Source organism: Schistocerca nitens, chromosome 11, assembly GCF_023898315.1.
Source record: "Schistocerca nitens isolate TAMUIC-IGC-003100 chromosome 11, iqSchNite1.1, whole genome shotgun sequence".
Lineage (NCBI taxonomy): Eukaryota > Metazoa > Arthropoda > Insecta > Orthoptera > Acrididae > Schistocerca > Schistocerca nitens.
Genome location: NC_064624.1, coordinates 111,560,668 through 111,576,488, shown reverse-complemented (window position 1 = coordinate 111,576,488; position 15,821 = coordinate 111,560,668). Strand labels below are relative to the sequence as shown.

Sequence of the window (15,821 nt, the reverse complement as noted above, 5' to 3'; positions counted from 1 at the left end):
ACCTGTAACGGAAACTGGGCAACTGTAGCCACTACATATGACCACCGCCACAAAAATGCGGATGAACCAACTAGCGTTTCTGCGGAACATCACGGAAGGTCGCAGGTGTCGGGCCAAGTAAAAAACTTTTCCCTCAAAATAACTTCACCGAACACGCAGTCTGCTGAAGAACCTGAAATTTTACAAACAAGTGTAATCACAAAACACAATTTTTTACAACTACCTGTATAGTAAATAAAGAAGCGTAAATTAATCTGAAGTACACCATTTTACAAGATGGATGTCATTCTGTTGTTCCGAATATACAGGGTGATTCACGAAGGTATGCAAATATTTCAATATGTTATTCTACAAGGAAAAATAAAGAAAAAAGTTCGTGTAAACACAGGTCCGCAAATGTTCATCTACGGAGTTACGGCTAGTGAAAGATTTTGCCTGAAATTTACCAACTTCGGTAATATGAAGCCATCGCAAAACTGCACGAGGTTACAGTAAAGCACGATTTCCACTTATTTTGTTCTTATTCATCTGGTGAAACTAATAAGAGATGCTCCAGACGTGTATCTGCAGTAGTTTTTCAGAACATCCAGTGAAGCAAAGAAGTAATTTCGTAAAATTTTTAATTTATTACTTGGCCCAATATGTTTTTTTAAATTCGAGGCGACTGCACAAAGTTTTCAGCAGAAGTTGTAGAGAATTTAATTTTAAAATAATGATGCTAATAACTTTAACTGAAACTGTATGAATTTGTCAGATAATCTGCTTTTATTAATACTATATCACACGTGATTTCATGTTACAGCGGATAAAACAAAGCTCAGTGTTAAGGAAGTTGTACAGTGGGCATACAGTTTCACAATACATTCACAATAAATATTCAAAAACGTGCCCAATGAGTTCAATGAATTTAGCTACACATGTATGAACTGATTTTGTTGCTCGTTTCAGTTTCACAGGGTTGTTCTTAATTTTGCCGATTGCATTCATAACGCGAGCAAGTAATGGCTCACGTGTTTTGACTATGTCCTCATAAACTATGTCTTTCACCCATCTCCAAACAAAAATATTCATTGGTGTTAAATCGGGCGATTTGAGTGGCCACAGACGTGTAGCAACTCGACCAATCCATTTATGGCGAAAATGTTCATTTAAATGTGTAGTGACGGGTTGGCGAAATGTGGAGGCGCACCGTCCCGTTGAAAACACATTAGCGATCGCGTAGCAAGTGGAACATCTTCGAGCAAGCGGGCATTTTCTTCTTGAAGGAATTGTAAGTACGTCTCGCCAATTACACGATTTGGGAAAATTTTTTATTACATTCACCAGATCAATGACAACGAAGTAAATGGAAATCATGCTTTACTTTTACAGTTTTGCGATGGATTCGTATTAGTGAAGATGCTAAATTTCAGGCAAAATCCTTTATTAGCCGTCTAAAATTCTGCGTGGGGTCAGTTTGTTATATATCGTGTCTCCCTACCACTTTCGCGCAACGACGCTCTGAGCGTGTTTTTTAAGGAATTGACTAGTTTGAACCTGGGACCTGTTGCTGGTAAGGAGACGCCAGACCACACATGACATGTAGAATTCAGAAGAGTTCAGTGAGACTAGCGATGATATAACCAAATACTTAATGATTTCAGCGTCAGCTCCACTGCACTCCCTGTAAAAGAATCTTAATACTAACTAAATTTAGTGGAAGGGGTTCAAGGCTTTCCTATTTTTAGTTAGCTGGTAAAATAACGTCGAAAAAGCAGTTAAGTTTACCATTGTAAATTTTGTTCTACTCACAAAACATTGTTTATAAATTGCACTATTGATAAAAGGAAATGTTTTAATACAGAATGATAAAAACCAACTGCGTTCAACAAAAATGTGAACGAATATTCCCTGAATGGGTTTCCAAGTTCTACAATGGATCGAAGGATGACCTATACCATATCACATCTATAATCTAGATTTAAGTTAAGTTTCATAAAAGAGAAAACTATCAAAATCGTCTACAGTGACCCTCAATTGTCTTTAATTACTTATCTAACTTGTCGTAAATTACAGTGGCTGATGTGGCTTCTCAATAACTATATAACAGAAAAATCATCGCGTTTCAGATTTTTACTTCAAGTGGCAAATGTGAACACCATGAGCTTTAATTGACGATTGACACTAGTATTACGCAAAAAAGGGGGTGTAACAGATGAGACTTCTGCAGTTCTGAGTGAAGCCATATGCACTGTTATGCGGCATCGCGTGCGTTCATTACCTTGTCGGTGTTCGTCAGGGGGCGGCGAGCAGCACAGCTCCGCTCACCTCGCCGTCTCGGAAGCAACTCTTTCCTAACTTCTCCTTACTACAATTTACCGAAGTTGGTTAAAAAGAACTATCTGGCTGTCTTTTCATCTGACCAATCAGGGTCTCAATGTTAACCTTAAGCTCCGCCTACAAAAATTCTGTCTATCCAATGAGAAACGTTATACTTTTCGTGGTGGGGCAATGTTTTTAAAGATTGCAACGTAACAGAGACGCAAAAAAAGTCTCACTCTAAAACTTGCAGCTGGTGTGGTCCTTTTTCTGTTATCGTAAGATCTATACTGTTCTTCTGGAGGGTTCTATCTGTTAACATGGGCTGGGGGGTGGTCCTGATGTAACAGAGACGCGGAAAAGTCTCACGCTAAAACTTGCAGGTGGTGTGGTCCTAGCGGTTAGCTGGCGACGTCGGTGTCCGTCCCTTCTCGTAGGGCCTTCTAGCTTAACACGGTTCTGCTCTCGGCTTCTGTTCTCGTTTCTCCCCTCGGAACTGCGTCTGTCTCACGGTGGGAAGGTATGACATGCATTTAGGCATTCTTGTGTTAGTCTGTGGTATTACATTCGCTCACTCGTTACTCGTATTACTTTGGTTAATTTAATGTCACGATTTATTCGGAGCTATGGGACATACTACTGGATTTGCTTATCATGTCAGGGTTTTCATGGAAGGTGTTGGATTTGCCTGACACCTTACAGCCGTAACTAAACATTTGCGGACTGATGTTTATATGAACTTTTTCTTTAGTTTTAGTTGTAGAATAACATATTAAAATATTTGAGTATGTTCAGGAACCTCCATGTATACTGACTGATCAGCTGCACTGTTTAAGACAAATACTGTCGAAACCATTTAAGAGATTGTTACGATATTTGCTATTGATTAATTCTGAGAAACTGCTGTATGAGCGACGTATAGTCCCTTGTAATACTCATATTAATTGTAGAAGACGGCGATCAACTTCGCTTTTTCAAATGAAACCATTGTGTATGTCTATACGTGGTGATCTGGTATGCAGAGGGAGAGAAGGACGGGGCTGTGTCTCGCCTACAGCAGTGGTGTTAGCCAGCTAAAAGAACCCAAGGCGGCTAAGGACACGCCAGCGGGTACTTCCGAGCGTGGTGCTGGCGGAAACTGTACTCTAAGAAAATGTGTCATCCGCTTCCAAAACTATCGTGACTGTTATGTTATTTCACATGTGTGTACGAACAACTTACTTGTGGAAAGAGCAAACTCTCGAGTTTCACACGGTTTCAGCTAGGTAGCAGCAGTGTGCGCCCACTTCAGTTCTAATAAAAATGGTGTCGGGAAAACAGAAAGCGCTTTGTGTTCTAAGTTTTGGGGACTGCAGGTCAGTAATAACCGTTCAGCGCGACTTTTGTGTGTATCATCCTATAGCACAGAGCGCTAGACAACGGGATGAACAATTCCAAGAAACAGGTTGCGTGTGTAAAGGGAAATTGCCGGGCCGTCGCCGAGTGTCTGACACAGACGTCGAGCGCATCCGCCATAGATCCACAAGGAGTCCGCATTAATCCGTTCGCCGTGCAGCTAGACAGCTCAACATGCCTACGATGTTCGTCTGGCGTGTGTTGCGTAGACGTTTACATACGAAACCGTACAAAATTCAGTTACTGCAAGCTTCTCGTGAAGGTGACAAACAACAACGTGTGGAGTTCTGGAATTCGTTCTTGGCAAGATGGAGGATGACAGTTTCCTGCCACGCTTAGTGTTTAGTGACGAGGCAACATTCCATGTAAATGGGATGGTGGACCGTCATAATGTGAGAATATGGGGTACGGAACGGCCACATGAAATTGTTCAACAAGAGGGACTGTCGAAAAGTGAATGTGATTTGTGCAGTATCACGGGAAAAGGTGTATGGTGCCGATAATTCTGTTACAAGAAGTACATATCACGATATGCTTGAAAACGTTCTTATCCCACAGATTGATTTGGACGACTTCTGTAAAGTTTGGAAGGTAGGAGACGAGTTACTGGCAGAAGTAAAGCTGTGAGGACGCGGCGTGAGTACTGCTTGGGTAGCTCAGATGGTAGAGCACTTTCCAGCGAAAGGCAGAGGTTTCGAGTTCGAGTCTCGGTCCGACACACAGTTTTAATCTGCCTGGTAGTTTCTGCATAATTGTTGTGTGTACAGAAGAACTTACTTGTATATGATATGCCAGATTACAGGAGCAGAACAGAGCTGTACACAGCAGGTTCAACAGTTTATAATTGAAGATAGGGGAGACTCAAGCGTGAATGAGCTTTATAAATTCTCTTATTACCGACATGCAAACACAAATCAAAAGTTGGAATGACACCATGGAGGAAAAAATTAAAGCCATTACTACTGCTTACGCAAGCGAGCCAAACTCAAGCGTACATGCAAAAACTGGCAGTGTTGTTTCCATGGTGGAATCCGCCGATACCAATATTGGTAGAGACTTTACAGATTTGCAGACCCAAGTCTATGTGTGTAAATCAACAGCGAGTGACTCTTTAAGGCATTACAATCCTGATTCAAAGATAGTAGGCCAATTGACAGAAGGTGTCAGCCACATTGGCGAGCGAGTAGGAAACCTTGCTCAGCGAATATCCGATGTCAATATTGACAAAAGGATCGAAGATGTCACTGCAGGAGTAAGCACTACACTTAATAAGGAATTTGAAAAGTGGATAAAATCTAAGGGTCAGTACATTGAGAGTATTGTACAATCTGATCTAAAGGCTGAAGTTAAATCTGCCACAGTAGAAATCCTAACCGCTCCCAGTACTTCTGGTGACAGTTTAAAGAGTGAATTAGGAGAAATCAGACGAGCGTTCAGCCACGATCTTCCGGAATGGAAGCACAGGCTGACCAATGACAGAGATCAGCTGAAAAGGTAAACTGTAGAAGTGCAAGGTGACAATCAAAGCGATTATTCACTACCGCCAGAACAAGAAACTCGTAAATATCCCGAGTATCAAGTACAGTTCTCATCAACTGTAAATAATACGCGCCATAAAGCTTCAACGTCACGTAGTCATACCGATCAACTGACACTCGTTGAACTATTGCGCGATGAGAGTGTGCTGAAACACAGAGTTTTCCAGCCTTTTATACCTAAAAAACTAAATATACATCGCGTGGTATTTTTAAAATCATTCACAGGTGCTTTTCCAGAATCATGGAACGACCGACAGTGAATACATTTTATTAGGGTCTGTAAATGGCGAAGTATCAGTTTGGGGTACTAAAATAGTAGACAAATGACACACCTACGCAGAGTTCAAAAGACATTTTTTTAATAAATTCTGGAGTTCTGGTATACAACAAAGACTCCGAAAGGAGGTCTACGCAGCCGAATCTTTCAACACCAAGGGAGTCGGTTTGAGGCGTTATTTAGAAAAATATCTACGTAAAATTCAGTATTGGGACACACCCATCTCAACCCAAGATGTCATCATGATCTTAAACAAGTCAAAACTTGTTGTGTCAATAAGGAAAAAAATTAGTTAGTGAAGAGGACCAAAAAGCCTTTCTTTCCGTTCTTGACAATTTGGATATGATCTATGAGGACGTGCGTGCGAGTGCGCGGAATAATTACAATAATGGACCGCCCGATTCGCAACAGCACGTAGGAAGCTGTGTCAACGGAATGTCGTACCAGCATAACACGGGATAACCAAACGCTCAGCGTTACAGCAATCATAATAATTTCAACCGCTGCAATCGAAAACCACATAGTAAATATCCAAACCAGAATAGATATAACCCGAATTCTCAAAACACATAGTGACAGTACGGCAATTAACCAATGAATCACAAAAGTAATAACCAGAATCCGAGCAACAGGAAATGTAATGGAAATTGTCACAAGGGAAAACAACAGTACAGTCAGCCAAGTCACTTCACTCCATCACATCAAATGAATTCTTTACAGCCTCAAAATGCATTTCCTTACCAACTTAACCAACAGTTCAGGAACAATAATCAGGACAATCCGTCGCATGCTTTTCTTATTTCCGCCAGTCATAATAGCAAAGGAAATCCGACCATTTTTCACACGCAGGCGAACCAAGCATGAAACGATATGTCAAATGACATGCAATTCAGTGATGCACAGTACACATGGGACACGAACGCAAATTTTCAGCCTGGTATGACACAAAATACTAATCAAGTGAAAATAACTGTCATTTCAACTCCAACCAAGTCGGAAAACCATTAGCAGCTTCTTTATGTCTCCACGGGGAAGCTGCAGAACAAAATTACAACATCCTGAAGTAACATTACACGACAAGTTAAGACAAGCTCTCATATTGTTAACCACTCATGCCAACCTACGAAAAAAGGCGCACGACAAACACATTACCAAAGTCTTATCGTATCATGTAAATGAACGAGTGCTATTAAAGACCGACTTCATACCATTTTTGACTTATCATAAGAATCGCAAGTGGCAGCACTTGTATGAAGGACCATTTATTATACTAAGAAAGCCGAACATTGGTTGCTATCTATTAGCTGACCCTGTGCCCTGTGTGTGGACTAATAAAACTATAGTTTCATCACGCAGAGATATACCGAGTCAACCATTGAAGATCTCTGCTAAGTTAAGGCACTATATATATATATATATATATATATATATATATATATATATATATAGTCATTCTATGTGTGAAGTATAAGCATAGATGAGAGCAATGCACAGGGCAACACCATGTCGATCTGACTCCACAAGAGAAGTAATTTATGTGAGCATCTGAAATAAAATACGTTTATTGTAGGATAGCAAGATTAGCTTTACATGTAAGTTTTAAGTTAATTGAGCCATGAACGGCCACAGCGAAAGAGCTGACAAATGAATAATATAGCACGGACTTGCTAAGTGACACCTGCTACCACTAGTTTTAGGTACAGCAGAGCTCTCTCCTCTTTAGTGAAATAAATGAAAATGATCATTCGGACACGAATGATTGCTCGTAAATAAAAGTTCATTAAGGTCGTTAACTCTTATGAGGTAAATGTTATGTTATGTATAAGGAGTGTTTGACAACAATTTTTATGAGAACACCTGTGAAAAGCAGTTGACACAGACAGCAGCTTAGCATATGAGAGTCAAATAAATCAATAACGGTCCAGGTAGCAGGAAAGAAGTGCGCAACTCAATTACTTTTATTACAGTACGGAGAAAACTGCACCGCTCAGAAGAATTTTAAGGCACAGTGCAGATGAAATACTTACAAAGATCACTTATAAGTAAACTAATTTAGTACCAGAACAAGAGATAGCTAACAGATTCTGTTCGCTGCTAATGCATGGGGTAAGTAATTTTAGATATGTATAGAGAAATGCTTGGAGAGCTGAATCACACAATACTGAGGCTACCGTATCGATTTAATTACGCTTACTACTTGTCATGGAAAACTAGGGTGATAATGCACAGTTTATGTTAGGCTCATTTCATACGTCATTAAAATTTTTTCTTCAGATCACCCCATAAATGTCTATTGTGTTTTCCTCTAATCAGCATCCTTATCTTCCTACCTTACCCAGAAGAGAAGTGAATTTTACGGACTGATTGCATGCTTGATACTTACAGACTGAACGTATGGATGTTCGTGATACTTTAGTTGTTGACAGGCTATGTATATTCTCCGAAAACCGCGAAGTCAATTAACGATTGTTACGTGCAATTGCACGACAGAGAACAGTAAGCTTCCGAATTTCCCTAATAGAAACTTGAACATGAACCGTTCATCACGTAAACGAAGTCACATTGACTATGTCTTCAAACTAACGACGCAATTAACACAGATAAAATAAAAGAGCTGAACTTGAGAAAAAAGTGGTTATTGTAATAAGAAAAGAATAACAAGATTTCGAACAAGGTGTAAACCTAAAGTGCCTTGGAAGCACAAATTATGAATAAGAGACACGCTATTCGTCAGGTTTTGAAGTGACATAGACTATTTTTCCTTTGTAAATAATTTTTAGAAACAATATGCATACCGAATGTTAACTCTACTTTTTAGTAGTAATGCAGTCATCAACTAATGGAAACATATATGCTGCTGCGTGTGAACCGACTATAGACAAGCAATAAACGGACACGTATAAAACTGGTGCGTGTGAACTTTAACATGGCGACCAAATACATGTGGACACGAAATAATAACAACGTGTGAACTGAAAAGGTGATAACTACACGGACACGTGTGGAATTCCACGTGTGAAGTAATGTTATAAGTACTTGTACCACGATGTAGAAAACCGAACTGAGCAAGTGAGCGAGTTTTGTACGTACCGTAACCGGTTTATTTACGCCTTTCCACGGACACATTCTTCGACACAGCTGCGGGTGTCGCCGCGTCTGGCTGCTTCCGCAATTCCGAGTCGATGGAAAACTGTAAAAACTCACAACACGGCTAGTAGGCACCTAACGTTCCGCCTCTCTCGTAACACTGCTGCTAGCGTTGTGAAGCCGTCAAGTTACTGTCACGTGACTGTGACAAACGGACGTAACACAGAGTACGCTGCGCACTCAACAATCCACTTTCCTTTGCACAACGAGCGCGGGCGCCAAATGTGTTTCAAATACTTTCAATATAAAATCTGATAAAACCATGAGTTGAGCACTTATATACCTTCTAAAATCACCAAGACACTAATCTGAAATGTCTCAAACTCGACTTTGACAATTGCTGCCGGATTTATAGACCAGGCCAAGTAATAACGAAATCTTGTCGACCCAATTAAAACCAGAAAAATAAATAAATGCGAGAACTAAGCACTCCTAAGAGAATGAGACCTTATGTACATAAGCATTATTGTTATCCTTACCTAATCCACTTTTCTTTTAGACTAAGTTCTTAATAAGTAAGCACACTCTAATACAGATTTTCTCTGTATTTTTCATGTACGAGAACATGAATGGAAGCTCGAACATGTGTCAAGTGAAATAGAGCCCGCCACCAAACGGCTCAACACCTTGCAGAACCAGTCTTCCAGTTCCCGATCCACGACGTATTTCCAACGCACCATCACATACAGACAACCACTTCAACCTCCATAGTCAAAGTGATGCCCGGAATTTCCTCCACTATGAAAGTGCAATCGATGTCCCTCACTCAAGTGCAGTGCTACCATATATACCCGAAGTTCTACCACTCTCAGTGCAAGTCATACCTACCCAAGTGTAGCGAAATATTTTTTTGCAGGTCATGAAAGCCGTAAATCAGTAAAGTGCTAATAGTTTACCGCAACAAATCTTCGTCAAGACCACGACAAAAATATTCCTGTAAATGTCACTGTAAAACAAGAATGTCAGTTGTTTGTAATACATTTATCCAAGAGTGCACACTGCACACAGACTTTCTGCAAAGTCAAATAATTTATTTCTTTGTTATTTTTTAATGTTTATTATGCCATATATAATGTATCCATGTATGTGTATCTTTATCCTAACTTCATTGTCTCTTACCAAGAAATGAACATTTGTTATCCTTGTATAATACATTACAATGAGTACGGCTCAATTGTCATATAATTACTCCATGAGCAATTTACCATCAGTTTCATTCGTAGGAATATATTCAACTGTTATTCTATATGTCAACCACTTTGTCTAATGTCATATATGAAATCTATTGTAAAGAATTGTAGCGAGTAATACTAACTTGATTCACGAGAGCAATAATATTACGACTACGCGTGAATCGCGATGATCTTGACGGAGTCATCGCGCCGGCCGGGGTGGCCGAGCGGTTCTAGGCGCTAAAGTGTGGAACCGCGCTACCGCGAATCCTGCCTCGGGCATGGATGTGAGTGATGACCTTAGGTTAGTTAGGTTTAAGTAGTTCTAAGTTCTAGGGGACTGATATGACTTTAGAAGTTAAGTCCCATAGTGCTCAGAGCCATTGGAACAACTTTTTTTTTTTTTTTTTGGAGTCATGCTCCTCACTCGGGAAGCAATGTAATATTAATGGATTTCAGTTACTTTTCAGATGAGGTATTTCTCATAAAAGAAAAGGACAGCCAACGAGCTGTAGTTCGTAAAGAGGCAAAGCATCACAGCGCAAGAGATAAGAAATATTTTTTATAATGTGCGCCTATACCAAGACGCGCGTCCAGCGTTTAAGTACTCTAAATAAACACTATGATACGCTGGGCGCAGATATTTAAAATCATTGCCGCAGTGCGTGATACAATAAGCAGCGAAACAGAAGAAAGAACAATCTATCTTTTGTTAAGAAATAATCTAGAGACTTCATTACCCTTGTACGTTTCGTCGCCGACGTGTTAAGACGTACTACATAGCATTACTACCAACTGTATTTTTATCTTATGTAAAAACTATGTCAAACGACGAACAAACGTTTCGGTAACGCGGGTGAAGATATGATGTACTTACGCGCACGCAAGGACATTTAATTTTAAGAAGGAATGGACTGACAAAGCAGCGATTATTGGACTGCGCCATGTACAAAAGAAATATCAGATGTAAGTTATGTACTTATTCTGTACTTGTCAGAGTCTGGAAGTTTCAAGCCAATTTGTTCAAGATATATTAGTATTTACGATGCAGTAATTTTCTTCTTATTCTTTTCTTACACTAAACAAAAATGATGTTCAAATTGTATATGAGCTTTGTACAGGTTCGCTCTCTATCGCAGTGTCTCGATTGTATTTGGGAGACCACTAATGTGTTCAACTTCCGATCTGCTAAGCTTTCTCTTACGAAATTCGACTAATTTGCTTTCATTTCCATTTTTATATTCACATAGGTCCCTTAGGTATTTTCATCGAAGATTCTGATAGCGTGAAGGCAATCCAGGTCAAAAGGTCAATTAAGAAAACCCCTTCGCGTAATCAATCAGTACGTCTCCTGATAGATGTAAGTACGCAATCTAGTGTTAGGTTTTATTTTGCCAGTAAATATTACCAACCACCAACCAACAGTGACAGCATCACTATAATTATTTACTACTATTTCTTATACAGAATAAGCAAGTTCCTAACGCCAGAATAGGAAGTGAAAAATGGCTAAGCAGTGATGGCTACAGGACAAATGTGAGTATTTAGAGGTATACATCACTAGGGGTAAGATAGATACCGCCTACAGGAAAATTAAAGAGACCTTTGGAGAAAAGGTGAATCTGAATGAATATCAAGAGCTCAAATCGAAATCAATTCTAAGCAAAGAAGGCAAGGTCGAGAGAAGGCGAGACTATGTAGAGGTTCTACACAAGGGCGATGTACTTGAGGGCATTATTACGGAAATGGAAGAGGACGTAAATGAATATGAAATGGGAGATATGATACTGCATGAAGAACTTGACAGAGCACTGAAAAACCTATGTCGAATCAAGGCCCCGGGAGTAGACAACATGCCATTAGAACTACTGACAGCCTTGGGTGTCCCAGCCCTGACAAAACTCTACCATCTGGTGAGCAAGATGTATGAGACACGTGAGGAACCCTCAGACTTAAAAAGGAATTTAATAATTCCATTCCAATCCCAAAGAAAGCAGGTGTTGACGCGTGTCAAAATAACGGAACTATGAGTTTAATATTTCACTGCTGCAAAATACTGACACGAACTCTTTACAGACGAATGGAAAAACTGGTTAAGCCGACCTCGGGGAAAATCAGTTAGGATTCCGTAGAAATGTTGGAACACGTGAGGCAATTCCGACCCAACGATTTATTTTACACTAAGGAAAGGTAAACCTACGTTCCTAGAATTTGTAGACTTAGAGAAAGTTTTTGACAATGTTGACTGGAAGTCTCTTTCAAATTCTGATGGTAGCAGTTGTCAAATCCTGGGAGCGAAAGGCTATTTACAATTTTTGCAGAAACCAGTTAGCAGTTATAAGAGTGGAGGGGCATGAAAGGCAAAGAGTGGTTGGGAGAGAAGTGAGACAGGGTTGTAGCCTATCCCCAATGTTCCATTGAGCAAGCAGTAAAGAAAACAAAAGATAAATTTGGAGTAGAAATTAAAAACCATGGAGAAGAAATAAAAACTTTGATGTTTGCTGATAACATTGTAATTCTGAGTCAGCAGAGGACCTGCAAGAGCAGTTGGACTGAATGGACAGTGTACTCAAAGGATGATATAGGATGAACATCAAGAAAAGCAAAACGAGGATAATGGAATGTAGTAGAATTAAATGACGTGATGCTGAGGGAATTATAGTAGGAAATGACACACTTAAAGTAGTAAAGGAGTTTTGCTATTTGGGGAGCAAAATAACTGATGATGGTCGAAGTAGAGAGGATATAAAATGTAGACTGGCAATGGCAAGGAAAGCCTTTGTGAAGAAAAATCTGTTAACATCAAGTATAAATTTAAGTGTCAGGAAGACTTTTCTGAAAGTATTTGTATGAAGTGTAGCCATGTATGGAAGCGAAACATGGACGATAAATAGTTTACACAAACAGAGAATAGAAGCTTTCGAAATGCGGTCCTACAGAAGAATGCTGAAGATTAGATGGGTATATCATGTAACTAATGAGGAAGTACTGAATACAATTGGGGAGAAGAGGAATTTGTGGCATAACCTGACTAGCAGAAGGGATCGATGGTAGGACATCTTCAGAGGCGCCAAGGGATCATGAATTTAGTATTGGAGTGCAGCGTGGAGGGTAAAAGTCTTAGAGGGAGACCAAGAGATGAATACACTAAGCAGATTCGGAGGATGTTAGATGCAGTAGATACTTGGAGATGAAGAACCTTGCACGGGATAGAGTAGCATGGAGAGCTGCAACAGACCAATCTTTGTACTGATGACCACAACAACAACACGTTTCAGTTCCGACGAAGTTGTTTTAAAAGGACCAAGGTAGACCATTACCTTGGGGCGGATGTTTGGTCACCTAAGTTCCTGAATCCGAGAGAGCGTAAAAATTATTTCCACACAGTGCTGGCGTGTGTGACAACAGGTATAATTGTTGGTCCACTATCTTAATCGCTACATTAGCACACTGTTTCCTTGTGTTCTGGGTGCAAGATTAATTACTGTAGAGACTAGGCGCCTCTTAGCGTGCCCGTTTGACGTGTAAAATAATAGATTGAGCCAATAGGTCGCCGGTTTGAACTGAGTGGCTTATCATGATTTTCGGTACTGACTTGTAACTTCAAACTGTCTCTCGGAGCGAGGACTGTAAATTTTAAATCATGTCAGATTTCTTGAACAATTGTGTTGGAAAACCTAATGAGTATAAGCAGCTCTTATTTCAGATTTTGCTTGTATAGAGCGTCTCCATATTGTTCATGAAGATATTTTGGTTTTGTTGTCTATGTAACTAGTAAACCTTTTGCCATTGGTTAGTGTACTAAGAATTTATTTGACTACAAGCCTGATAAACATTTAATTTCACTTATTGATTCTTTCATTTTTTGACCTATTATTTCATTCTGTTTGAATTTAACTGAATGCGTCACTCGGTGTTAAGTTCGAAGCAACCGCTGTTGTTGATCTGTGAAGTGTGAGTAGTGTTGCTAGACGGCCTTAGAGTAAAAATACAGTTTAATTTTGTTAACGTTTCATAGGCTGTGGCTCATATAACATGCGAAATTCATTAATCACGGACCTCTGTAATTTTTCAAGTTATCGAGTTTGTTTGATGAATTCGTATTGTGTAATAGACTGTTTCATTTGGGCACCAGCACCTTACCCCTCCAACCTAGCTCCCTGCCACTGGAAGTACTGTACGCAAGAGATAAACCGAATGAGGTAGCACCGTCATAAACAGACTGGCCTTGTATTTGGGAGGGTGGATGCTCTACTCTTCATCTACTCATCTAATTTAGATTTTCGTGGTATCCGTAAATCATATCCGGTAAATGCTAGGTTTATTCCTACTATAAGGTCACAGCTAACTATTTGTCGCACTCTTGCCATTCTAGGCCTATAAGGCTGCAAATGTCTCTGTATGTGACTTACAGTAATTTATCGTTCCTAAATTGTAATATCAAGACGTGTCCAGTATGCCTGTAAAAAGTGATCTACTAATTAAAGACTATTACTGTTACTACTATTACTACTACTACTACTACCACTAACATCATTACTACAACAACAACACACAAATGCTAAGTATTCTTACATACGTGTTCAACACATGCATGGCAGGGTGATCAGGAATGTTCTGGACATAGTGCAACACACTCATGTGGGCATATTACCACATTCGTTCCTCAGTTTATCAACATTCAGAGGTACAGTTTTCAGTCCTACCTTGCCTTCTACCGTATAATGGTCGATCTATCGTAGTCGCTAAGTAGCATGCCATGCAGCTATAACTGCTGGTACCAAGATCGTACCCAGTACCTGAGCTAAGGGCCAATTTCTACTAATTTTGTGGATGGGGAATGTGTGGAGAAAACAAAAACCTGCTCAACATGTGTGATCGACGTACTATCATGTCAATCTCTGCCGTAGCATGGCTGGTTACTTATGCAAAGTGGTAACAAACCCAAGAAAGCAGCAATAGGTTTATTTCTGGAACGTTCTTGCAGATTAAAACTGTGTGCTGGACCGATACTCGAACTCGGTCCTTTGACTTTCAAGTGCTCTACCGACTGAGCTACCTAAACACGACTCACGACCCCTCCTTACAGCTCCACTTCCGTCAGTACCTCGTCTCCTACCTTCCTACTTGCCCGCGAAAGGCAAAGGTCCCGACTTCCAGTCTCGGTTAAGCAGACAGTTTTGATCTCCCAGGAAGTTTCATATCAGCGCACACTCCGCTGTAGAGTGAGAGTTTCATTCCGGAACTCTCGCCTGCTTCACTTGTCATTTGTATCCGACAAGTTTACATAAAAGCAACTTTCGTTCAAGAACCACTGCTAGTAGCACCAATACATAAATTATGTTGTAAGAACCAATAGTAAGTAACTTTCAAAGCTAACGTTAGCCAATACGGGAGTTCTTAATAAGAACTGTCGCGCTACAGGTCGCGGAAAGTAATTTAGAAAAGAGAGAAACATCTCGGTCTCACTTTAGTTTTCCCCATTTTCATAGCCGGCACTTTTCAGTGTGGACAACACTGAGAACAGGAGACAGCCAAATTGAGGGAAGTTACACGCACAGTATATACCTACCGTACGTTGATGGAAGGAGTATGTAGAGACTCACCAGACACGTCGGGCGCCACGGCAGCCAGTGCAGTGGTGGTCGGCAGCGAGACTCGCCTCTTGTCATGGACTGGGCTGCAGCCTCCCACCCACTCTGTCCGCCGTTTTCCTCGAGACCCCCTCCCTCCCCCACTCCTTCCCCCTCCCCCCTCCGTACCGACAACGATAAATCTTGCATAGGTCTGACGTTCGAAGTATTTCTGCCATCTGATCTTAGCCGAAGCACTAAGAACTGTGTGTATATCGTGGGCCCAGGAATGCTTTTTAATGTGAACAAAAACCACGGTGTTTATTCCAACGCAGTGTTGCCCTCTCTTCTGCATCCTCCACACATTGCGCCGTCGGTGGACATTACGCATCGTTTGACAAGAGGCCAAACGGCGAGACGC

General features: G+C 40.4%; 1 protein-coding gene across 1 annotated transcript in view; it reads right to left on the bottom strand.

Moving 5' to 3' along the window:
- LOC126212941 (ankyrin-3-like) overlaps positions 1 to 15,508 on the bottom strand; it is a 94,593-nt gene extending 79,085 nt beyond the window's left edge. Inside the window, exons 1-2 of the mRNA XM_049940458.1 lie at positions 15,434 to 15,508; positions 3 to 172 (exon numbers count right to left, since the gene is read on the bottom strand). Coding sequence (XP_049796415.1) covers positions 3 to 90 — 88 coding nt within the window. The 5' untranslated portion in view covers positions 91 to 172; positions 15,434 to 15,508. The remainder of the gene's footprint in view (positions 1 to 2; positions 173 to 15,433) is intronic.
- Between the last annotated feature and the right edge of the window lie 313 nt (positions 15,509 to 15,821).